At 40.8% G+C, this 25,725-nt stretch overlaps 1 protein-coding gene across 7 annotated transcripts in view; it reads right to left on the bottom strand.

Moving 5' to 3' along the window:
- The window catches only part of VPS13D (vacuolar protein sorting 13 homolog D), a 244,855-nt gene that overhangs the window by 180,963 nt on the left and 38,167 nt on the right, over positions 1-25,725 (bottom strand). For all 7 annotated transcript variants that reach the window (XM_079912392.1, XM_079912393.1, XM_079912394.1 and 4 more), the window contains 7 exons: positions 22,248-23,279; positions 19,812-19,902; positions 17,921-18,047; positions 16,097-16,277; positions 10,744-10,926; positions 4,891-5,113; positions 2,122-2,332 (listed from right to left, as the gene is read on the bottom strand). In XM_079912392.1, coding sequence (XP_079768518.1) covers positions 2,122-2,332; positions 4,891-5,113; positions 10,744-10,926; positions 16,097-16,277; positions 17,921-18,047; positions 19,812-19,902; positions 22,248-23,279 — 2,048 coding nt within the window. The remainder of the gene's footprint in view (positions 1-2,121; positions 2,333-4,890; positions 5,114-10,743; positions 10,927-16,096; positions 16,278-17,920; positions 18,048-19,811; positions 19,903-22,247; positions 23,280-25,725) is intronic.

Raw genomic sequence — 25,725 nt, 5'->3', positions numbered from 1 at the left:
TATAATAACTTTGTATGGAAACAGACTGTTACTATGTTCATGGTGGTGATCATTTCATAAAAATGTCTGATCACTATGTAGTATAGCTGAAATTAACATAATATTGTACAACTATATTTTGATGAAAAAGAAAAGGTGACAAGCTCTTTATTCATTTAGTGATAACTAAAGGCAGAACCAGTGTTTCATAATGAGCCCAGATGGGACATTAGGATAAAACCTGAATCAGTCACTCATTTCAGCTGAGATGGGCAGGAGTGAAGTTGAAAATGCCTGGGTGGGGGGAAGATACCTCATCCCAACACTGAAGAGCTTTTTCTCTACCCTCCTAGAGGTGAAGTGGGCATCGCAGATCCTGCAGACACTATGCTGAGTACATAAAGTAGAGGGTTAGGATTTGAAGTGGAAGAGGAATACAAAAAACTACTTTGTCTATGGAGAAAAACCTACATATAAGGTGAAAAAAGACTAGTCACGCAATCAACAAAGAAAAGCTGGAAAGGATTACCAAGAACCTCTGAGTTCCCGTGTCTGTGCTGTGAGAAGCTGACAGAATACCTTGTGTTCAGTCATCACCTTCTATCTGGGCTAACAGGGTATAATTATCTGCACATAAACACTGATGGAAGTGGGTAAAGTTTAGATAAACAGAGTAGTAAAGCACATTTTTTTTTGGAAAGCTTTACTTGAAAAGAAAACAAAGTGTTTGATTTCTAAATAGTGAAGCTCCTCTTAAGACTTCTAAGCCAGTAAAATAAAATACAGCCCATGCCAACCATAACTGAAAGCCAGCCAGGGAGCACTTGAATAACAAGTAAGAATGAAACACAAAAATCTCAGTGAGAGCGGCTAAACTGTATCATTAATCCAGAGAGAAACAAAACAGTGATATTAAATGACTTGCCCAAGCCCAAGAACTGCAAAGAGAGTAGCCAAAGAGGGATTAAAATGACACCCTGGAAAAGTAGTGACACTGCTTTTCAAAATGCTACAAATGAAAATCTCTTTCATTACTTTACAGCCATGCCTCATCTTTCCCTGAAGTTAAGATGCAAATGTTGCTGCTTTCTCCAAAATTAGTGCTCCAAACTGAAAGGCATCATACACTGTAACCAGCAGTCCCAGTCCAGGTACAGGGGCCAGGCGAGCATAAGCGCCACCAGAGGACCTTTTTTTTTTTCTTTTTTTTTTTCTTTGCGGTACATGGGCCTCTCACTGCTGTGGCGTCTCCCGTTGCGGAGAACAGGCTCCGGACGCGCAGGCTCAGCGGCCATGGCTCACGGGTCCAGCCGCTCCGCGGCATGTGGGATCTTCCCAGACCGGGGCACGAATCCGTGTCCCCTGCATCAGCAGGTGGACTCTCAACCACTGCGCCACCAAGGAAGCCCGAGGACCTTTTTAATACACACCTGAGGCTAGGCCCTGAGAGTCAGGTTCTGCTGGTCTCAGGTGGGGTCAGGAATGTTTCTTTTCAGTAAGTTTCCCAGCCAGATGTGGAACTAATGACAACTGAAGCCATGCTCTAAACTACAGATATTAAGCATCCTGTGTTTTGAAGCCAATTAAAAGGTAAATTAGAGTCCGTTCATCAGTCTTTATGTAGTACTTTCAGAAGGCTTAATAGAGTGAAATGGGCAAAATAGCATCTAAACAATTATTCTCATTAAATGGAGCTCCAGGGTAAACAGCAATAGCAGGTCCAGAATCTATTGTATTTGAAACATAGAATCCAATGTCACTTCTTCCAAATACCTTCCCTGCCATCACTACCTCCCTACTCCCATCAAAATCCATGCTAAATTCATGTCCCTTCCTCTTTGTTTCCAAGGCACCTACTACAATCCTACAACACAGTTTGTAACACTGAATCAAACACTAAGTTAGAATCATATACTCACCTTCCTATATCCCTCAACAAAACGTAAGCTCCATGACGGCAGAAGTTTTTTCTTTCATCACAGGAGCCCTCATGTCTAGCAGATAGTAGGGACTCAATAGATATTTGTTACATAGATGAAAAAATAAGTGAATACCTATGCCCTTCCAGACTTAATAGCATTGATTTCCAAGTTATTACGATTCTACTTACAACAGACAGTTATTTGAATATAAATCACTCACTTGTCCAAGTTCCTTTCCACCTGCAATTTCAATCTACAAGGCTCAGTCAAGAGGCTTCCTCCTGTCTGTCGCACAAAATAGGAGGAGAAGATCAGGTCTCCACTACTGTCTTCCGAGGCCTTAGTATACTCTCGTGGGTGTCTCTCTGCAGCAAAGATGTCCATGTCTTGTAGATCGACGACAATGCAATCTAGCAGGCAGACGTGGTCTTCTACACAGACCCAAGGAAAGAGAGACAATGAAGAAAATGGGACCCAGAAAGGGCTGGACCAGAATAAAACTAAAAAGCCAAAAGAAAGTTCATTTTCTCTTTGGAAAATGTTTAGCACTGCCTGTGTCAGAAAGCTGGGTGACCAGAAGTCTCCACTCTGGCACCAAGACCTCCGTCCACAATGCTCCACATGTTGGACATCTCCTGCCCACCACCTGCATGCAAGCACATACTGTGCCACGTCCCCTCAGTGTCTCATTGCTGTCCCGAGACACTAACTGAGGCTAAAGGGCTTCTGACGAAAAGTACTTAATATGCTCCCTCCCAAGGAGATCCCACAGGGGTCTCATGTAGAGATAATGTTACCCAAAGGTTTACAAATTTTCCAGCAGCAAAATTCTTTTTTCCGAACAAACATCACATGTAACCATTTCCACCAGCACTGATCTAATCCAAACCACCTCCATTCTTGCCTAGACCACCATAAACTCCCCTCCAATATACCTATACAATTCCAGTCTGCCCTCACAAAACCATTCTGCTCACAAAAATACCTCAGTAATCCTTAAAAAAATAAGTGGGACCAAAACATTCTCTTCCTTTATATACTTTGATGGCTTTGTTTAATGCAAAGTTCTTTCTGTGAAACTCCCCTAAATCCCCGTAAAGCCCTGCCTAAGCCCACTGCCTACTTTTCCAACCTCATCTCAAGCCATTCTCTACCTTGCCCATGAAGTCTCGGGCTCACTGGCCTTTTTTTCCCCACATGCCAGGCTCCTTGCTGTCTGAACAGTCTTACCCACAGCATACCCTCCTCTCGTCTCAACTGGGTCCTGTTCTTTCGCTTTACACCATTCTGTCTCTCCCATAACATTTATCTTAATCTGGCAATATTTAGATTAAGATTATCTTAATCTGTCAATATAAAGCTTATTTAATGGCTTTCTCATATCATTCACATCATGGCAGGAACTATGTCTAATAGCATGTTACTATACAGGAGAACATAGCGTGTTAATATATAGGAGAACAAAACATTGTTAACACCTGGATTAGGCAGGCACTAATTGAATTAGTTCTTGCCTTGTTACTGCATCGATAAATATGTGAAGTAGACAAAAATGGAGCTGGTGTGGCAGAAGGGGAAAAGGGATGGGAACAAAGAAAGGGCTTCAGAGATTTGCTAGGGTTGTCATGGAATCCCAGGGATATACAGAAGCAGTTTGAAAACCACTACCTTAACCCAATCTTAATCACATATAGAATTCCAGAAACAAACTGCAAATCAGGAGGAGAAATATTGTCAGGAAAGAGATCTTTCTATAAAACATCCCGAATCACTTCTTATAGGCTTCTAAATATATGTAAAATTGGCCTTATTCCTAATCATCATTGTCACCAGGACAACAACAGCAACAGAAGACGTGTATTGAGTGGCCCTATGTGTGCACCCAGCCCCACCCCACCCCGTGCTGTATGCATTTGTTATGCATATGTAGACTGGAGACTGGTAGGCAATATCATGTAGGTTAAGACTGCAGGTTCTGGAGTCAGACTACCTAAATTCATAGTCCAACTCTACCATTTACCATCTACATCTACAAAACTATGGTCAAGTTACTTAATCTCTCTAAGCCTCTGCCTCTTCATCTATAAAATGGGGATAAAAATAAAACTCTATATCATGAGGATAAAACGCAAAAATTGATGAAAGAATGTGCCACAACGTCTGGCACGTAGTGAGTGTTCAATACCCAGTCTTTTACTGATGACTACAATAATCTCCTTTAATCAGCAATGTAACCATAAACCACTTTGCTCTCACCTCTGGGACTACAAGGTACTACAAGGAGTTAACCATTCCTTGCATCTATCTAACAAAAGACGTTCAGCAGCCTCCCTCAGCTAGCGTCCCACATTTCTCCAAGTCCAATCATAGTGGACTGATTTTCATCCACTGATTTTTGGGGCTAATCATATTCTGCTTCCCACACTCCTTGGAGCGACACTTCACTTATCCAATCCATCACCCATCCAGAAAACCAAAAGGCCAAAATTAGGCTTGCATCTGGAATGGCTAATTGTCAAATTCTAGAGAAGAGCCCAATAACTGGGCAGTTCATGTCTTTCAAAAACTTCACTCATAGTATTTCTTCTGTTACCTAATTCACACTAATATTTTTTTCAGAGTTCTTTTTTATTTTTCTAGAATTAAATAGTGACTTGCAAGGATGTGTCTAAGGATGCAGGAACTGTTCTAGTTATACTCACCATCTGGTGGCAACTGTTTTGACATATAAGTCCTAACGGACAATCTAAATCTCTTTATTTACACTGTCTTACCAATTTAACCCTACTCTAGAAGCCGCCCAATGTTAAATCTACATCCTAATGTTCTTAAGCCTTCTAAATCAATATCAAAATCGGATTATCACTAAAGACATGCTACCATTTTGTGGGCATCTGCTTGTACGGGATACATTCCCCCCCCTTAGGTTCCTCCAATGGTCTCATGCATTTGCCCACCTTCATCATGCAGCTCCTCTCGCCTCTTTTACCTGGACTCCTGGAAACCTGACCAACAGAGGGTGTGGCTTGCTGCCCTTGCTGCTTGGTTGAAGTACTTGGCACAAACTCGCTCTTCAGGCTGCCTAGACTCATTCCAACAGGAGGCATCATGAACAGCCCCCCGGAATGGGTCCCTTTCGGGTCCTCCATGCTTGTCATTTTCCTCACACTGTGTTTGGGAGTACCAGTTGGAGAAGCTGAAGGCACAGACTCCTGGGAAGAAACAGAAGAAAACTAGAAGGCAGGAATGGGACTGACTGTACCTACTATCCTGGAAGTCCCATCCCAGTCCCTGGACTCTTCAAAGACTCTACACCACTTGGTATCTCCCAAGCCCCCCAGATCCCATAAACAAAAGGGCCACAGGGTCATGATACTTTCTGCCACATGTAATTATCTGCAGAGATATTACATATAATTCAGTACCTGTTGAAAACTATAGCAATTTTGCAGGAACACATTTGATCTTTTGGCTTAAGAGCAAATGTCAGGATACTAATCACTGGTGGTTTAATCTAGGTCAAATACAACAAAAGCAAATCTCTCAGCCATATGATACATTATTGCTTTGCTGGAGGGGAGGTGCTTATTGTTCTAAGAAAATGCATCTAACAGCAATAGGGAATAAAGCCACTGTAATGTGTTTGTACTTTCCAGAAGTCTCCCCTCCTCTGTTTACATTTCTCATCTAAGTAACTGCAAATGAAAACAAAATGGAAAATATAGGTAAGCCATTCGTATTATGTTTCTGTTCAAGGGCATAGAAATTAAGGGCAAATACACAGTAAAATTAATTCTGTAATTCTACTGAAAATAATATACGCTTTTCTTACATATTTAGTACCTTCAGTTAATTGCTAACGGGGTAAATGTTTTTCACCAGAATGGTTCAATAATTGACGTTTAAACTTCCCATGGTTCCTTCCCCCAAGCCTCAGAGCTACATATCCAAACGGCTTCTGCAGGGTTGGTTTGTTCTCATCTCTCCCCTCTCACCAACAAGCTGGAAGGAGGGGAAGAATTGTTTTCCTTCCAGTACTGCTTTATATGTGTATTCCTGTCAGCATTTGAAAACGAGATAATACTGTTTGCCTTCACAGTTATCTTGAGTAGTAATTACATGTAACAGTGAAAGTTCTTATTTTTTGCAATTCATTTTTGCAAGGCAAATTACTAGGTAAATGCCATTATTTAAGCATTTCGACATTAAAAACCTTCCCTCTTGCTTAGTTTATTTAAACTCCAGAGAGTATTTGTTGCTCTTTCATTTGATTCATCTCTCCGTCCTCTCTGAGTGGGTTAAATAAATCAGCGGCTTGAGGAGATTAACTCAAAGCTTTTGAAAGACTTAGAAATTAGGGTTTAAGCACAATCTATGATTGAGAAAAATGAAAGGAAAAACATATGTAAAAAATTCAAACCTGCACTCATTAAGACATGGATTTATGTAAAACAATTCCAAACACAAGGGAGTCAGAGAACTCAAAGGCAAATAACCCCTCTGCAAGCTTTGATTTCAGGACTATTTCCTGTCCTTTAACCACTGGAATGCATGCTAGACAAACCTCACACGTGCAAATGCATTAAACGGCAAATGTAAAGCGATTTTTGGAGAAGAAAGTCACTACTCACTTCACACAGGCCTAGATCAGTGGAACCTGACTGTACATGTGGAGAGGTAAGTTTCACAGATAAGTTTATCTGATTACAAATACTTTAACAAGCGACACACTCCAAGCAGCCCTTATGGAATTCTACAGAACCACCACTGGTATGTAACAAGATAAAGTTTTTCTAGGATTTAAGGAAATAAAATAAGGTCATCAAAAAAGTACTACCTAGGGCTTTAAAAAGAAAAAAAAAAGAAATTGCTTTTAATGATCCTTAACAAAGGCTTCTCTACACAGGAGGGAAGTGATTTGCCAAAGCAGAGGGAAAAGTGATAAGCAGGCTTTCCCAAGTAATGAAATATTTTAAAGAATTGTTTTTTAAAATTTTCTTTTTTAAGCGTATGAATGTGAATTGACTGCTGAATCCCATAAGGTTTTTTCGAATAAGCAGGAGGCAAAAAAACATATTATACCTTGAAGAAAAAGCAATCCTTGTATGCAATGCCACTGAAAATCAAATCCTCAAAAACAAATACAGGGAAATTTTTTCATTAAAATGCTTCAAACTACGTGCTATTATTTGGCATACTTAACAAAACAGAAACCATTCTGCAAAAATTTCTTGAAATATTTTGGCAATTCTTCTTTAGAAGCTAAATTCAGACTCAGCTCATTAAGCTCATATATAGATATATCTGACATAGAAAATAAGTCTTTATCTTTTCAGGAAGGGGAGAGAAACAAAAATGGTATTATTGAACTTGATCACCCATTCTGGCTCTAACTGATCTCTTCCTAAAGATTTAGGCTTCAAAACAAAGATTTACCACAAACAAATATATTCCAAAGAACTAACTAAAGGCTGAGAAGACAGTTCCCAAGAAGAATTCAGCTCTCCCTTGGGCAGTAAGGGCAGCAGAGTTGGAACAGAGAGGCAGTACCCTGAGGTGTCAGCGGGAACAACATTCATGTGTAAACACCAGCTCTGACACATTTGTTTAATATCTAGTCATGTTAATTATAAACACCTCATAGTAAGGAAAAGTAAATTTTAGAAGCAGTTATAAATCTTTCTTTTTATAAATGGATCTTTCTTTTATTTTCTTTAAGACTTAAGTCAGTAAACAGGAAAATGCTTATTACTCAAATATGAAAAGAGATTTTCATTAAGACCAAGGTTACTAGTTCTCTACTAGGCCTACTGTGAAAGGCCAATGGTGATTTGTTTCATTTTTACTGTCTTAAAAAAAATACGTTAAGTGGAAGCCTATTTCTCGCTCTGGCAAGAAAGCCTACTGTTCCAGCAGGAGGGCTTCTGACCACAAGGTGAACAAGCACGTTCTCAGCCATCAGCTGTCTGAAGATGGGGCGTGACGATGAGCAAACCTGGTGATGCTCTTCCCTCTGCGTTGCTAATCACTGCTGTTCTGGTTTCACCATGTGCTCTGATCACTAAATCTGGTTCGGCTAAGCGGCTGTAGTGAGGTGATATAAGGACAACCTGCCCTCTAACCATCATTCAAACACCCCCACTCTGGGTCCTGAGCTCCAGGTTATGACACATGAACACGGTTCCTGTGGTTCTCACTGGCTCGTCTTCACTCTCCTCCTCACTCCACCCATTCCCACTCAAGGAATCAAATATTTTTGGTTCAGGGTGTTTAGGTTAGAAGTAGTGAATAAATGGCTAAGTGAAAAGTGAAACAAATGAAGAAAACTATAGACGTACTAATTTGAAAATAACAACATTATCTGAGTTTAGGTATTACCAACAAATACAGTCTTCCTATTACTTTCTGACCCGAGTTGAGCTCCTTGGCAAAGGCCTGGCAAGACTAGCAGCCTAGTCACTCTCTTCCGTTTTCTTTTCTTCCTACACCTAGAGAGGCGAACAGGACCTTTTCTGTTCAACTTTGTATCTCTTCTGTAATAAACTCTGGAGTTCTTCCATCCTAGTTATTTTAATGAACTCACTGCCACATCCTTTAGAAAATTCAGAAGAGCTACAGCTATTTGGCAAAGGGCCAGTAAGACAGCAATAGCCTTTGCCAGTTTATTTTCCCCTACACAAACCTAATCTTAATACTGGGAGGTATAATCATACCGTGGTTAAGAGCATGGAGTATTGAAAGCAGACACACCAAAGTCTAAGGTCCACACTGTACTCCTCACTAGATTTTTTTTTTTTGCGGTACGCGGGCCTCTCACTGTTGTGGCCTCTCCCGTTGCGGAGCACAGCCTCCGGACGCGCAGGCTCAGCGGTCATGGCTCACGGGCCCAGCCACACCGTGGCATGTGGGATCTTCCCGGACTGGGGCACGAACCCGTGTCGCCTGCATCGGCAGGTGGACTCTCAACCACTGCGCCACCAGGGAAGCCCTCACTAGATGTTTAATCCAAAAGAAATTACTTAACCTATCTAAGTCTCAATTTCTTTTTTTTAATTTATTTATTTTCTTTATTATTATTATTATTATTTTGGCTGTTTGGGGTCTGATGAATGTGAGAAAAGCAGCTTAATCTCGTTTCCATGAAGGGACTCATCTACTCCCCTGAAGGGAACATTATTAGAAGAAACACTTCTGACTCATCTCTCCATATCTTACTGGTCCCTTCACAAGGGATGCATATCGATCCATCTGTTTAATGGAGATTGTGAACAGCAAATACTACTTGCCCATGTTTTTTCTACTGAGTAGTTCTCTCTAATCCTGTGGCTCTCTGTAGCCTGCAGGTGAAAACTAGGTGCTTATTCATAAAGCGTGCTAGTGCCTACTCAGTTCATCAAAATACCACCTCGGATTGAGAAGTGAGCAAGTAATGATAGCTTGATCTTGGTCCAATACTCCAATCAAGTTTTATCAGCCAAACCAATATTTCAATTCCTGTGGTGATGAAATATGTTTGTTAAAAGCATGGATTCTGGGCTTCCCTGGTGGTGCAGTGGTTGAGAGTCTGCCTGCTGATGCAGGGGACACAGGTTTGTGGCCCAGTCCGGGAAGATCCCACATGCTGTGGAGCGGCTGGGCCCGTGAGCCATGGCCACTGAGCCTGCGCGTCCAGAGCCTGCGCTTCGCAACGGGAGAGGCCACAACAGTGAGAGGCCCGCATATCGCAAAAAAACACATCTAGAGGGACTTCCCTGGTGGTCCAGGGGGTAAGACTCCACACTCCCACTGCAGGGGGCCCAGATTTGAATCCCTGGTCAGGGAACTAGATCCTGCTTGCATGCCGCAACTAAGAAGTCCGCATGCCACAACTAAAGATCCTACATGCCGCAACGAAGATCCCACGTGCCACAACTAAAACCCAGTGGAGCCAAAATAAATAAATAATTATTAAAACACACATACAGGGCTTCCCTGGTGGCGCAGTGGTTGAGAGTCCACCTGCCGATGCAGGGGACACCGGTTCGTGCCCCGGTCCGGGAAGGTCCCACATGCCGCGGAGCGGCTGGGCCCGTGAGCCATGGCCGTTGAGCCTGCACGTCCGGAGCCTGTGCTCCGCAACGGGAGAGGCCACAACAGTGAGAGGCCCGCATACCGCAAAAACAAACAAACAAACAAACAAAAAAAAACACATACACACACACACACACCCCTAGAACATAAGACAGTCTCTAATTCCAGCAAGTTACTGGTCTCCTCAACTGCAAAAGTGGGTGGGACCACCTCCCAGGTCCTATCAGTGTTAAGTCTGTGATATACTAGGGTTTCCCATTTTCATCATGTATTCTCAATGAGTCCTAGCTTTTCCAAATGTAAAATGAAAGCAGCAATCCTCATCCCAATTACCTCCAAACATGTTATAAGAAATAAGTGCTAACGTACTTTTAAACTGTAAAGCAGTATACTCTATACGATTTAATTATTAAGGTATTTTTATATGGCTTCAGATAAGCCTTGGGCCAAATCATGTCTTCTGAAAAAAGCCACATAGTATAAAAAGTTGATTACTATGAGTTCAGCCTATGAGGAAAGCATTATAAAGATGGCTCTGTTGATTTGTTTGCTAAAATAAGTTACTACATACAGTTAGTAAAAGTTGTAATTTACACTACCTCTATGAAAGGTTAATTGAAATGTTAATAAAATGTCCAAAAACATATTCTTCAAGCCACATATACGACAAAAGTAACAGTGGTTAGGAATCTTCTTATGGCAGCATCTGAATTTTTCGACTGGCATTCCAATGCCAGGTGAACTGAGAAGGGAATGGGTGCTGACTGCTCACCTTATCTTGTAAGGTAAAGGTCCCAGGAATACCAGCAAAGAGAAACTTGTTCTTGACTTTCAACTTCCCCAAATTCGCTACAATCAGATTATTTGATCTGGAACTTTCTGGGATAAGAAGAACAGGAGCACCAGCCTCAATATCCAGGAGAACCCGTGAACAACGCTGGGCATGATCTCTCACCTGAAAGAAGAAGGAAAATTGGGTTAGAGGTTCAATTAATTCCCTAATTTTATAATCAAATTTCCAAAAGTTTCATGAATTTATAAATCTAAAACAATTAAAATCACACAGAATATATTCTATGAACACCAAGGAGTTAAATTAGAAATCAGTAACAAGAAGATAATGGAAAACCCCCAAACATCTAGAAATTAGACTATACACTTCTAAATAACCCATGGGTCACAGAAGAAATCACAAGAGAAATTTAAAAAATATTTCGACCTTACTGATAAAGAAAACACAGCACATTAAAATTCAGGGTTTCCCTGGTGGCGCAGTGGTTGAGTCCGCCTGCCGATGCAGGGGACACGGGTTCATGCCCCGGTCCTGGAAGATCCCACATGCCACGGAGCGGCTGGGCCTGTGAGCCATGGCCGCTGAGCCTGCGCATCCGGAGCCCGTGCTCCGCAACGGGAGAGGCCACAGCAGTGAGAGGCCCGCGTGCGGCAAAAAAAAAAAAAAAAAAAATTCATGGAATGCACTTAAAAAGGTACTTAAAGAAAAATGTTTAGCATTAAATACTTATTTTATATTAAAGATTTAAAATCAATAAAGCTTCCAGCTTAAGAAGGTAGAAAAGCAAAATAAACCTAAGTAAGGAGAAGGAAGACAATAATAAAGAGCAGAAACCAGTTATTTAGAAAACAGATAAACAACAGAGAAAAATCAATTCAACATTTATAGAACACTCTACCCAACAACCATTTTACATTCTTTTCAAGTGCACACGGCATGCTTGTTAACAGTATGCATGGGCCTAACACAGGCCTCCATAAGTTGATTGAAAGTATAAAACTCTACCTACATTAATCAAGAAAAAATGAAGGAAACAAAAATCACCACTATCAGGGAAGAGTCAGGGACATTGCTAGAGAACTTAATATTAAAAAGATGTGGGAACCTATGAACAAGTTCATGCCAACAAACTGACAATTCAGACAAAGTAGACAGGTAACTTAAAAACACACACAAACTATCTCGAGCTAACATCACATACATCCGTGAAAGACAATGTTTTCCCTCTAAGATAAGGAACAAAGCATGGATACCCACTCTCACCACTTCTATTCAACATTGTAGTGGAAGTCCTAGTCCACACAAAAAGGTATACAGGTTGGAAAGGAAAAAAGAAAACTCTCTTACTCATAGACAACATAATAATCTATGTAGAAAACCCTAGAGAATCTAAAGGAACTACAAGAAGTAAGTTTAGCAAGATTGTAGGATATGAGGTCAACATGTCAGTATATGAGTCAATTATATTTCTCAAACTTTCAATAAACAAGTGTACATTGAAATTTTTAATTGATACAATTTACAACAGCATCAAAATTGTGAAACACCTAGGGATAAATTTAACAAAAGATGTGTAAGAAGGGTATACCCAAAACTACGAAACACTGCTGAGAGAAACTGAAGATCTAATTAAATGGAGGGATATACCATACTCAAGGATCCAAAGACTCAATACTGCTAAGACGTCAATTCTCCAGATATATGGATTCAAGGCAATCCCAATCAAATCCTAGCTGACTTGATTGTAGAAACAGACAAGCTGATTCTAAAATTTATAGAGAAAGACAAAGGACCTATAATAGCCAATACATCTTTGAAACAAGTTGGAGGACTTACACTATCTGATTTCAAGACATATCATAAAGCAAGAGCAATCAAGACAGGGTGGTATACAATTAAATATAAATCAATGGAACAGAATAGAGAATAAGGAAATACACGCATACATTCTCAACAGAAGTGTCAAGGTAATTCAATGGGAAAAGAATAGTCTGAATACATATACGGAAAAAAAATCTCAACCCTTACTTCACAAAATACACAAAAATTAACTCAAAATGGAAGAGGTCTAAAATTATAACACTTCTAAAAGAGGAAATAGGAGAAATTTTTTGCCACCTAGTGGTAAGCAGATTTCTTTCACAAAACACACAGCACTAACCTAAAAGAAAAAAATTGGACTTCATCAAAATGAAAGACTTCTGGGACTTCCCTGGTGGTTCAGTGGTTAAGAATCCACCTGCCAATGAAGGGAACACGGGTTCGAGCCCTGCTCCGGGAAGATCCCACATGCCACGGAGCAACTAAGCCCATGCACCACAACTACTGAGCCTGTGCTCTAGAGCCCGCGAGCCACAACTACTGAAGCCCGTGTGCCTAGAGCCCATGCTCTGCAACAAGAGAAGCCACTGCAATGAGAAGCCCGTGCACCGCAACAAAGAGTAGCCCCCATTCACCGTAGCTAGAGAAAGCCCATGCACAGCAACAAAGACCCAACGTAGTCAAAAAATAAATAAATTTAAAAAGAGAAATTTTAAAAAAAAAAGAAAGACTCCTGCTTTTCAAAAAATAGTATTAAGAAAATGGGAAAAGGTCCAGTGGGTAAGGCTCCATGCTCCCAATGCACAGGGCCTGGGTTCGACCCCTGGCCGGGGAACTAGATCCCGCATGCATGCCGTAATTAAGAGTTCGCATGCTGCAACTAAGAAGTCCGCATGCTGCAACTAAAACAAAGATCCTGCATGTCACAACGAAGATCCCGCATGCTACAACTAAGACCCAGCGCAGCCAAAAATAAAAAAAATTTTTTTAAATGGGAAAAAAAACCTATAGACTAAGATAAAATATCTGTAATACATATATCAAAAGTCTTATATCCAGAATATATAAAGGAAGAAATAATGTCAATTCTACACAAACTATTCTGAAAGTAGAATAGGGAACACTTCCCAATTCATACTACAAGGACAGCACTGACCAGTTACCAAAACCAGAAAACAGGCATTCTTTCCTTTTTAAAAAAAGAAAACAACAAACTAATATCCCTCAGGAGCATAGATACAAAATCCATAATATATTGGAGCAAATCAAGAAAACTATAAAAGCATCCACAGGGCTTCCCTGGTGGCGCAGTGGTTCAGAGTCCACCTGCCGATGCAGGGGACATGGGTTCATGCCCCGGTCTGGGAAGATCCCACATGCCGCGGAGCGGCTGGGCCCGTGAGCCATGGCCGCTGAGCCTGCGCGTCCGGAGGCTGTGCTCCGCAACAGGAAAGGCCACAACAGTGAGAGGCCCATGTATCGCAAAAAAAAAAAAAAAAGAAGCATCCACAGACAATAAGGAAGCGAATGAACATGGCTGTATTCTGTTGTAATAGCAAGTTGGCCAGTGGCTACCAGGATGCAGGGATTAGCACTGGGAGACAATTAGCAAGTGGACACAAGCAAATTTTTTTTATTTTTTTATTTATTTTTTTTTTTGCGGTACGCGGGCCTCTCACTGCTGTGGCCCCTCCCACTGCAGAGCACAGGCTCCGGACACACAGGCCCAGCGGCCATGGCTCACAGACCCAACCGCTCCGCGGCACGTGGGATCCTCCCGGACTGGGGCACGAACCCGCGTCCCCTGCATCGGCAGGCGGACTCTCAACCACTGCGCCACCAGGGAAGCCCGACACAAGCAAATTTAATGCCCTTTTTATAAAGGTCAAACAAGCAAAAATTTTAAAGGGACTAGTCGACCCAAAAATCAGGAGAGGGGTTACCTGAGGCATTAACAGAATGAGATAGGGAAGGACCACATGCAACAGTCTTAGTAATGTTTTAATTTTTATTTTGGTGGTGGGTTCATAGATGTTCCTTCTATTATCACACTTTGTAATTTATAAGCATGCTACAGATATTCTTTATATGTAGCAAATACTAAATTGTTTTTTTTTAGTTTCTAAAGAGAGAAAAAAAGGTTACATACTCCATAATTATAACCATGGAAACATGTATAGGGAAAAAAGAACATAAAACATGCCTATGGTGCTAGAAAACTGATAAGATATCTTTTCCAGATTCCCTATAATTTGATTGTACTTTTATATTTAAAAACGAATACCTTCTCTATAACATACACAGGAAACCAGTAACATTGGTTGTTGCCAAGGACAGAAATTGGGTGGCTGAGGAAAAGTAATTGAGAAAGAGACTTTTCTCCAAATGTCCTTTTTTACTTTGATTCTGTACTAAAACAATATACAACATATTCAAAATTTTTTAATTTAAACTAAAACATAAAATTTTTAAGTGTTGCCATTATAAAGACTTAAATTTTAATCTTTTACCTAATAAAGCTTAAAAATAAATAAATAACAAGTTTTACAAAGAACTACATTGTAATTGTTTTCTGTGGTTCCCAAACTGTGTGCCAAGACACCACAGGAGGCTGCCTCACACTCACAGGTGCACTGCCAGGACATTTTAAATCTTTGAGGGAAACACATCATCTGTTAGACACTGCACAAACTACCAACTTGAGATGGTTTACACTCAATGTTAGATCATGCTACATTCCTTTCAATGATGTCACATCTTTGCAAAGCTGGGTCTTAAGCAGTTGCTGCTATAAAAAGCAAGTACCATGAGAAAATAAATGTGGAAAAGGAAATGAGGGCTGTGATGTTCAACCTGATTCCAAGTGTGAGAAACTGTTCAGTGCCCAAGAGGCACATACATCCTACTAGGAAGGAATTACGGTTACTTAAAAATGAAACAAAAATCTCATTTTTCACTTACGTGTTTTTTTTCTAACAGCTACTAAGCTGTTGGACATATATACTTATTAAGCTGTTTAGACTTCATTACTTAGGAAATGGAAAGACCATTAGGTGTTTCTTTTGGTCTAGGATGTATCACGGAAAAAATTCCAAGACATTAAAGGGAGCCATGAACTAAGAAGTTGGAGAACTATATCTGAAAAAAATCCTCTTCCTATAATAGAATAGATATGTTCTTTGGGACCACTTTCCAGGAGAAGTAACCCCACTGAAGTTCTAAAAGGGACCTGAAGTCTTTAGTGTTACCCATAAAAAGTTTATCTTTTTTAGAGCAAGCTAAAGCTAAACTTCAAAGGAAATTAAAACATGATATGATGAGTAAGGAACATCAGCTCTCCGATTACAGTAAGATTTCTGTAGATACTCAGCTACCTGGAGGACAGTAGTAAGCTTAAGATTACCTAATTACCTTCACCTTTTTCAGTGAAAGTTTCCAGATTTACCTCTAGAGATTTAAAAGTTCTACTGATCAAACTGGAAAAGCATCTTGGATCAATGACACTACCTACCGTCTGCCCCTCAATAGCAGCTCGCTGGCGCCCTAACACGTCCTGCAGCTGAGTGAAGTGCTGGATGAAGGCCACCACCTCCGCCTGGAAGCGCTGGGTGTGCACATACTGCACGGAGGCCATCTGGAGGCTCACTCGAATGTCGTACTCCCGCCGGAGCAGCGGGTCGGGCCGGCCATATCTAGGAGGAAGGGCAAAAATGTGACTCAGACAGCAGCAAGATGCAAATTAGTATTTGAAGAAAACTTGGGTGGACTTACGGGTTTCCCTAGGAAACAGCTTTATTAAAATGGAAATCCACCAATCAAGTTTTAGAAAGCAAACTCCAATAGTTACTTCCTTTCTAAGCTCCCGCCATGTGTTGAGGATGTTAAATAAAAGTCTGGCGTGATGGCCAGGGCTATAAACAGGGGCATAGCTCTGGGTGCTGAACCCACTCATGACTCCAGAACTCACTTCAGAAGCCACCTGTGGTTCAGACCTTTCCCCTGAGGCTCTTTTTCCCTGCCTTTAAGGAAAAATGACTATTCCTGCTCACTCTTCTAGCAAAGACTGTGACAATATGGGCTTGAAAGGTAATAAAAATAAGACCACAAAACAATTGGTAAAGAAAATTAGGCAACAGAACCAAAGTTTCTGGGGCAATCTGTCTTCTGGAAGCTGAAAGAAGTCTTCTTTTTACTTCAGTGAAATGCAAGCTAAAGAGTTTTAGCATCTACATTCACAGATAAATTAGAAAACTTTTACAAATGGTTTTAAATTTAATGGAACATGATGCCCTAATAATAAATTATTATACAGGATACAGTCACTGGGGAAAAGAACTCGTATTAGGTGAGCACCTATTTTGTGTCAGGCAGAGAGTTAAGAGCTTGACACTAATTATCTCATTTATTAGAGAACCATGCCACTGTGGTAGGTAACAGTGCAAACAAATCAATCTAAATTCTCAGAACAGTATGATATACTTCCTCTGGAAAGGAAAGAAAAAGTTCTCAGACATCTTTAGGGACCATTTTTCTCAACTCTGGTTGAACATTAAAATCACTCTGGCAGGACTTCCCTGGTGGTCCAGTGGTTAAGACTCCGTGCTTCCAATGCAGGGGGCGCGGGTGTGATCCCTGGTCAGGGAATTAAGATCCCACATGCTGTGCGGCGCAGCCAAAAAATTTTTAAAAATCACTTCGGCAAGTTTAAAAAAAAAAGAATACTACCGCAGACCAGAATATCTGAGAGCAGAGCTGGATACCTGTATTTTCTAACAGTTCCCTGAGAGGTTTAAATCCCAGCCTTTTAAACTTTCTGCTTTCTGAGAAAACCATTCTTTAATAACTACATAGGCTAAAAATGCCTTCTAAGTTCTAAAATTGAATATAGATTATGATTGTACTGGGAAAAATGCGTAATGTAATTTAAAACCCGTAACTTCAACAACTTTCTCAGGCTGAAATCATTCCAGAACATTCAGAGCTAGATGGAAATTGATCTAACATAGTCCCCTCAATATTTCGATAGAAAAACTGATGCATGGAGATTAAGTGACTTGCTCAAAGTCACATAACAAGTTGCTGTGAAACCAGACTAATAATAATCACAATTATTTCAATCATACCCCATTTATTTATTAAGCCTGAGTCGCCCACTTCAATGCAGATCCATTGCATTGGATATATATAAATCAAGATTCCCCATAACTAGATCAAATCAATTTTACGTAAGATGTTACGATTTTTTAAAACTTTTCTTCATTGTTTAGCTGACAAGAATTTGAAACAACAAGCAATTATGACAAAATGTTAAGTGAGAAAAGATCGGTATTTTTACTTGAAAGTCTGGAAGATGAGTGCTTCTTCCCCACTTGTAGTGAACCGTTCTCTATAGAACTCTCCATGGGATGTAAGGTCACTCAGAGACAGGCTCCCAATGCTTCCCTGTAAGGCCAGGTCTCCTTCTAGGAATGTTAAAAATTAGAACACATTCTTATGTATCTTTTTTCTGTCACACACCTTAAATTTGCCTGAAACAAAAATTGATACACACATGCTTCAGACTTTACACCATTTAATAAAGCAAAATTCAAAAGAAAATTTTCATATTCCTATACACCCAGAAAAATATTTTATGCACTATTGCAAATAGTCTCAATGCAAAAGTCCAAAGGGGCTGAAATAATACTGCAGCATCACACTTTAACACTTACAAGGGGAAAAAAATTAAATGCATACACAATTTAAAGGATAAAACATTTACAAATACAGATAAAAATGTGCTCTCTTCTGAGATCAGACCACTAATTAGAATTAGTGAAATATCATAAGGTCTATTTTGTACTACGGACAAAAAAATAAAGGAGGAGCTTCCCTGGTGGCGCAGTGGTTGAGAGTCCGCCTGCCGATGCAGGGGACACGGGTTCGTGCCCCGGTCCGGGAAGATCCCACATGCCGCGGAGCGGCTGGGCCCATGAGCCATGGCCGCTGAGCCTGTGCGTCCGGAGCCTGTGCTCCGCAACGGCAGAGGCCACAACAGTGAGAGGGCCGCGTACCGCAAAAAAAAAAAAAAAAAGAATAAAGGAGGAAGTGTCACAGATATGTTACTCGAACATTAAAAAATGGGTTTTAGTGTGATTTAATTAAAAGGCAAAATTAATGAGACAGACACTGGAGACACAGATTTGAAACTACTCTGACATTACACAAGTAAAGCCCCTGGAAAGTGGGTAGAAGAAAGAAGAAATGTTGAAATGTGCACCTGGGGCGCAAACCTATATGAATCATTCTTAACATGGTGTGGATATTGAAAAGGAATATTCTGCACTGCTGCTTCTGTGAAACAAACTTTATCATCATAATTAGCATTACAGAACAATGACTGAGGTGTATATATTTGTCGGGCTAGTTCTGCGCCCAGTGAACTGAAGACACATACTTATTTTTGACCCCTAATGTCCTCTAACAAAAATACACAAGCTTCTCCCAATTCTAAAGATCCATCTCTTCTAGGAACCTTTTATAATTAATTTATACCAGGCATGAAATCTCAATTTTAGTTCATCCCGTCCCCAAAAGACATTCTTATTTTGCTACAGAATCAACATTGGAGCTTTGTAATCTTCCTTATTTCATTACCAGTTGCTTAAAAAAGGAGCGGTATTTTATGCACACTGTAAATCCCTCTGATTTAGAACTTGATACAGCTCCTCTCTTGTGTGCTACTAGGAATTTCAACCTATGGAGTCCCATTAGAAAGAATGCTAGCTTTGCTACAATATCCCCCTGCCTAAACCACCCCCTATTGGTGGCTCCCCCTATGCATGGCAACAGACTGAACACGTGCCCTGGTTTCCCAGAGACGGCCCTGTTATATGCCTGTTTCCCAGCTGTAATTATGAATAATGCCCCCTTTCACTCCCCAAAATGTCCTAATTTTAGACAAAGAAATTACATAGTCACCCAGATAGTCTGTTTAAAACACAGACAGATGTCAGGACCCCATCCCAACCTAAAGAATCAGATTCCTGGGATGGGGAAGGAGTTGTGCCGACGTGTGCATTTCTAACGAGCTACCCAGATGATTCTGATCCACAGACCAGTATTGGGGCACCACCACCACAAATCATGGCCACTGAGCCACACCTTAGCCAGTAAGGACAGTTAGCTTTGTAAACAGGATGTTCAAACTCTTCCCAGATTTTGCAAGTCTGATTTTCCCCACTTACCAATCATTTCCAGGTGTGCCACTAATTTGGACACATTTGCTTTAGCAAGCTCACTGGTGGTCTTATTCAGCACGAGAGAGAGCGAATGAACCTAAGAACACAGGAGGTAAAGCAAGGCAAATATCACTGAGGGGAAAAAAGGTAACTTTCAGACAAACAGCATCGAGAAAGATGCTGCAAGTCTCAGGAAATCTGAAGATAAAGCTTTTATTTTACTGATGCCATCTTCATTTCAGCTTTTCTTAGTCAGCCAAACCATAATAAGAGGAGAGAGCTGATAGGAAATGAACTCTGTTGTTTCTTGGTATTTGGTTTTCAGGTTTTTGTGGGGTTTTTTGGCCTCGTCTATTCTTTGTTAGTGAAATGTTTTACATTATAAAACAATTTTTCCCCTTTTTGCATTCATCTCTAACATCGCACTATTTTGTAATCACTCACACAGATTCATTAAGTAAAGTCCACCCTAAGAAATCTGTCGAAGCAAAATGATAAATACACTTAATGTTTAATGTCTTGGGACAAGTATTTAATAGAAGCCCGTGGTGACCAACTGGGACTTCAGTTAGGAACTACAATCCAAGATTTTCTTTCCCAGAGACAACTATAAATAGAAGAAAACCAAAATCCTCTGTCTTGGGAACAGCATTCTCTGAAACAAAGAAATACGGTATTGCAATACTGTCATTTTAACCACAAAAAGGACTCTATGTCTATGATTTATTGAGGCAGGTACCTCTGAGTGTTATCACTGGGGTGAGGCCCTGATTGAAGAGAAGGAAGGAGAAAAGGGGACGGAGAACAGATCAAACCCCCATTCATACACTCTGCTCCCGAGTGGCAGAGCCCAGTGATACTCACGCCTTCATCTTTCATGCCTACCACAAAGTAGGTGATCGGTACATGTCTGATGAATGGGAAAAAATGGAAAAAGAAAGAAAATAATAGAAGGAAAGGAAGGAGAAAAATCATGTGTAGGGGAAGGCAGAGAAAAAAGGAGAGAATTATTACAGATGGAGCAATGACCCTGGGGGGCCACTCCAGCACCACAGAGGGTCCCCTTGCAGTAGTTTTTGGACATGGACGACAGAAGGAGCTCGAGGGAATGAGACCTTCATGAAGGGGTAAGTAAAAACACCTCTAGCCACTTAATCATCAAAATAATGTACGTAATGGGCCTAAAAATGCTCTGCTTAGAGGAATCCAGCTATAACCACCTGAGCCCACTCTTAGCATGGATCTTAGAGTCACCAGAAGTGGAACAACCGGATGTTGTAGAGCTCCTGGTGTAACTAGGAAGCACTCAGCACCACCTCTGAAGGGTGTTTACCAAAAAGTCGAACCTGAACCTGATCAAGTCTCTAGAGCTAACTTCCATTTCTAAAATTAGAGGATAAAAGAAGTCAAATGGGGGGCTTCCCTGGTGGCGCAGTGGTTGAGAGTCCGCCTGCCGATGCAGGGGACACGGGTTCGTGCCCCGGTCCGGGAAGATCCCACGTGCCGCGGAGCGGCTGGGCCCGTGAGCCATGGCCGCTGGGCCTGTGCGTCCGGAGCCTGTGCTCCACAACGGGAGAGGCCACAACAGTGAGAGGCCCACGTACAGCAAAAAAAAAAAAAAAAAAAAAAAAAAAAAAAAAAGAAGTCAAATGGTACCATAAGGACACAAAGAGACAAATCCAGAGTGCGGGACACTCTAGGGGACACTAACCCAGTTTCTACAAGACAACTGCATGGGAGGAAAAGGTGGGGGGAAGTACCATTCACTGAATGATCATTTCTGCCACACACGTGAGGAGGGCCTTACCTACATCATCTCATTGAATCCTCACAACCCAATGACATAGGCACCATTAAACACCCTACGTTTATTGATGAAAAACTTGAAGGAGAAAGAGGCTAAATAATTTGTCCCCAGCCACACAGCTGTATGGTTACAACAAAAATGCCAGGATTCAAATCTAGGCAAATCTGACATTCGAGACTTCATTTTTAACACCTGTACTGTTGCTCTCAATAAAAGCCAGTAATGTTCTGAGTGAGAGGGAGATGATGACAATAGGCACATTTTAAAGTAGCTACTATGTACTGGACATGTTGCCAGGTGCTTTACATAATTCCCTCATTTAGTTATCATAGTGAGATGATGGAAGATGAGGAAACAGAGGCTTAGAGAAGCTAAGTAATTCCAATGAACTACACAGCCCAAAGGAAAGACAAGAAGTTACTGAAACCACTTATTTCCCCTGCCTCCAGATGGGATTAATGCTAAAACCTTTTCTAAAATACGAATGTCTACCCTTTTGTAATAGACATCCAGAAAACCATATAGCTCCCCTGCCAATAAGAAGAATTTTCTAGAGTAAATGTACAATGACAGCATTTAAGTAAAAAAGCCCACATTCATTCTTAGAACTTATGGGAGCCCAAGAGGACTGATACCTTGAGATCCAGTTTGGTGTTAACTGGATCCTGAAGTTCAGACTCTATTAAAGCGCTTGGCTCTGACTTCACGTTTTGTAGAATGTCCTCAGGCGGCACCTTCACTGCATGGTTGTCTGCAGTGGAGCCAATTCCAAAAAAATCTAGTATCATGACCCAGGTCTGCAGTGTGATCAGCACATCCAAGCAGTTAAAATCAACATCAATGCTCCGGTTAACTCGATTATAACTGGAAGAGAATTCTGGATGCTTCTTATCCACCAAGAATATATTGATATGGACCAAGGAATCATCAAATTTACTCCTTCCAGCAAGTATCTTGGGCTCCTCTACTGTTGGAGAAGGAGGTGGGGTCAAGGGACAGTCCTTGTCCTGGACTTCCTTTTGCTTCTTCCGGGAGGCTGAAATGGGTCTCTGATACAGCTGAAAGACATTAGGAGCTTCTTCCATGTGGGAAGGGAGAGACCGAGGCATATCCGGATACTCCACGTTGGACACAGAAGGGCAAGACTGAGAGAGATACTCTTTTTGTGCTAAACTAGATGGCTTAGGGGCTCCCCGAGACACCATCAGGTTCTTATATTTGGAATCTGGATTTTTCTCCAATAAGTCTTCCATCAGCAGAGAGCGCAGGGCAATCTGAATGGATAAAGTATGAGGATGGTCTTTACTGAATTCCACCTCAAAATCTTGAAATTTTAAGCTCACAAGACCTTGCGCCCCCAAAGTCAGATCTCCACTTAGCTGAACTTGAAGCTCTGATATACAGAAGTTGGCTTGAATCTGGGTAAAAGATCTGACTTCCTTAAAACACAAGGACTTTTGAGAAGAGTTAGAAAGGCTGCAGTGGCTGAACAATCCGTTCTCCTTCCTTTCAACGGAAGGTTCTCCACAGGTACCGAGGGAAGGCAGAGGAGAGTTAGGGCAAGGTGAGGAGGTGGCACTGACTGGAAGCTTATTCAGGTCTTCACTGTACACGAGATTGTCCAGAGTTTGTAAAACCTGCTCATATACATGCTTTGCTAACACCACCTGTATTCGAAGAGAAAAATTCAGTTATTCTGCTACTGTCATCAACTGCACTCATATGCACTGCCCACTAATTTTTTATGGCTTTCCCTGAGAAGTTTTAACTTAGGTGACAGCAAGGACTATCTTTTGTTTCTTTTCTGTCCTTACCTCTCTGTGACCCATATCTATTCACAAGGCCCTCCCCAAGTACCTCACAGAATAATCTACACACAATAAATGTTCAATAAGTGCTATTAACTGTAGGCCTGAATCAGCAAAACACTCTAACCCCAAAAAACAACCTCAAAAATTGAAGGGAATACTGCCAGAAGTCTAATGTGGTTATACCTTAGGATTGAGAAACAAGACTCATGGTTCTAAAACTCACTGATCATCACCAATTAGTATAACAACCTAAGTTTAGTACAGCTGATCAAACAGTACTTTTTAATGATAATAATGATAATGATGCAGATCCATGATTACTTGTTACTCCCTTACTTTGTTTTTAATTACAATTTCTTAATAAAACTGTTTTCAGGGAAGTTTTTTATTTACTTAAGGACAATTTTTTTAACAGAAGCATTCCAAACAGATACAGAAAAAACAGAATTAGAAGGTGATCATTTTGTAACCCCTAAATAAATAACGTATCCCACCACAGTTATCAGTGAATAAGACCTTACACGAGTGACTGACAGGGAATTTTACGATGGAGGGATCAGCTTCCTGCCACCTGAACACAATCAACAATTTTGGCATCACTAATGTCAATTAGACATTATGTGCCTCCTGATATAATATAACATAAAGTGCACTGCACCACCTTTGAAGTGTTCTGGCCAAAAAAAAAAATCCTGAATCCAGTTAAACCTGCAGAGTTAACTTACAATTTACAGAAAATGGGGGGGACAAGTTCAGTGACACCACAAACTAACAGCCAAATCCGGACTGTAGGACATTGCGCAGGACAACTGACCTAGTTTTCCCAACAAAATAATGTCATGGGGGGAAAAACATGAGAGGGAAACTAAATGAATAGAGACCCACAAGTTGTACCATCCAAATGCAATGTACAGACCTTGTCTGGATCCTGATTCAAACAAACAAACCAAAAGTGAAAAGACGTTTTTGAAACAATCAAAACTGTCTCTGAAATCTGAAAATGGATTAAAATTCAGATGACACCAAGGAATCTTCATTAATTTTGTAAGGCATGATAATACCATTATAGTTACTTTTTTAAATGCACATAGTTTGTAGTGATACATTCTAAATATATAGGGTTAAAAATGGCATGAGGTCTGGGATTTGCCTTAAAATATTTCCCCAAAGGAAAATAAGAATGGACGAGACACATGTGGCAAAATCTTGGTAACTGCTGAATCTGAGTGATGGGTATATGAGGTTTATTAGACAATTCTACTTTTGTCTATTTTTAAAATCTTTCATAATAAAATATTTTTCATTATTTAAATTACTAAATTATTTTAAAGAATTATTTAAAATAATTTTTTAAGATTTTCATCAAAAACAACAGTAAGGGGCTTCCCTGGTGGCGCAGTGGTTGAGAGTCCGCCTGCCGATGCAGGGGACGTGGGTTCGTGCCCCGGTCCGGGAAGATCCCACATGCCGTGGAGCGGCTGGGCCCGTAAGCCATTGCCGCTGGGCCCGCGCATCCGGAGCGTGTGCTCCGCAATGGGAGAGACCACAACAGTGAGAGGCCCGCGCACCGCAAAAAAAAAAAAAAAAAAAAAAAAAAAAAACCAAAAAAAAAACCAAAAAAAACACAACAGTAAGTCGATGGTAACCATAAGATAATAAGTCAATATAATCCAATAGAATTCACATTATGTGCTATATTTAAGCTGAAATATTCATCCTAAGTAACCACCACTGATGAGGCAAAAGTTTAAAAGAGAAAAAGGAAATACCCTAGAAGCCAAAAAGGAAAAGCTTTGGGGAAAGTTCTCTCACCCAGAGACCCATATCTAGGAACCACTGATGTCAAAAAGTATGTAGGTTCTGTTAACAGCACTCCTGGGTTACTCCAGAGCAACTGCCAGACAGACTAGTAACCAAATACTGCCCAAGGCCAGGGTCCACTGTCCTAAGATCCTGCTTGTCCTTGCTGTTTTATAATGTTATGCTTTTTGCTCTCATGCCTGTGAAAGCAGGAAAAATGACACTTTCGAAGGAAAAAGGATGACAGGTGTATACACACATACACCACACACACACACACACACACACACACACACACACACACAAAATGAGGGGCAAGACTAAGTCTCCCTTGAAGGGATCTGTCAACAGCTCAGATAATCACATTGTTTTACAGGCTGGGCCAAATGTGTCAGAAGTGTGACAAGAATTATAACCTTCTGGGAAAGAGAGACTGACTTTTTAAGCAATGATTTTCCTCGTTTCTTAATGGCAATGGAATTAAGGATTTGCCCTCTTCCTC

Source organism: Stenella coeruleoalba (assembly GCF_951394435.1).
Source record: "Stenella coeruleoalba genome assembly, chromosome: 1".
NCBI classification, from domain to species: domain Eukaryota; kingdom Metazoa; phylum Chordata; class Mammalia; order Artiodactyla; family Delphinidae; genus Stenella; species Stenella coeruleoalba.
Note: the sequence above shows the minus strand (reverse complement) of the source record. Positions and strands in the feature narration are given on the sequence as shown.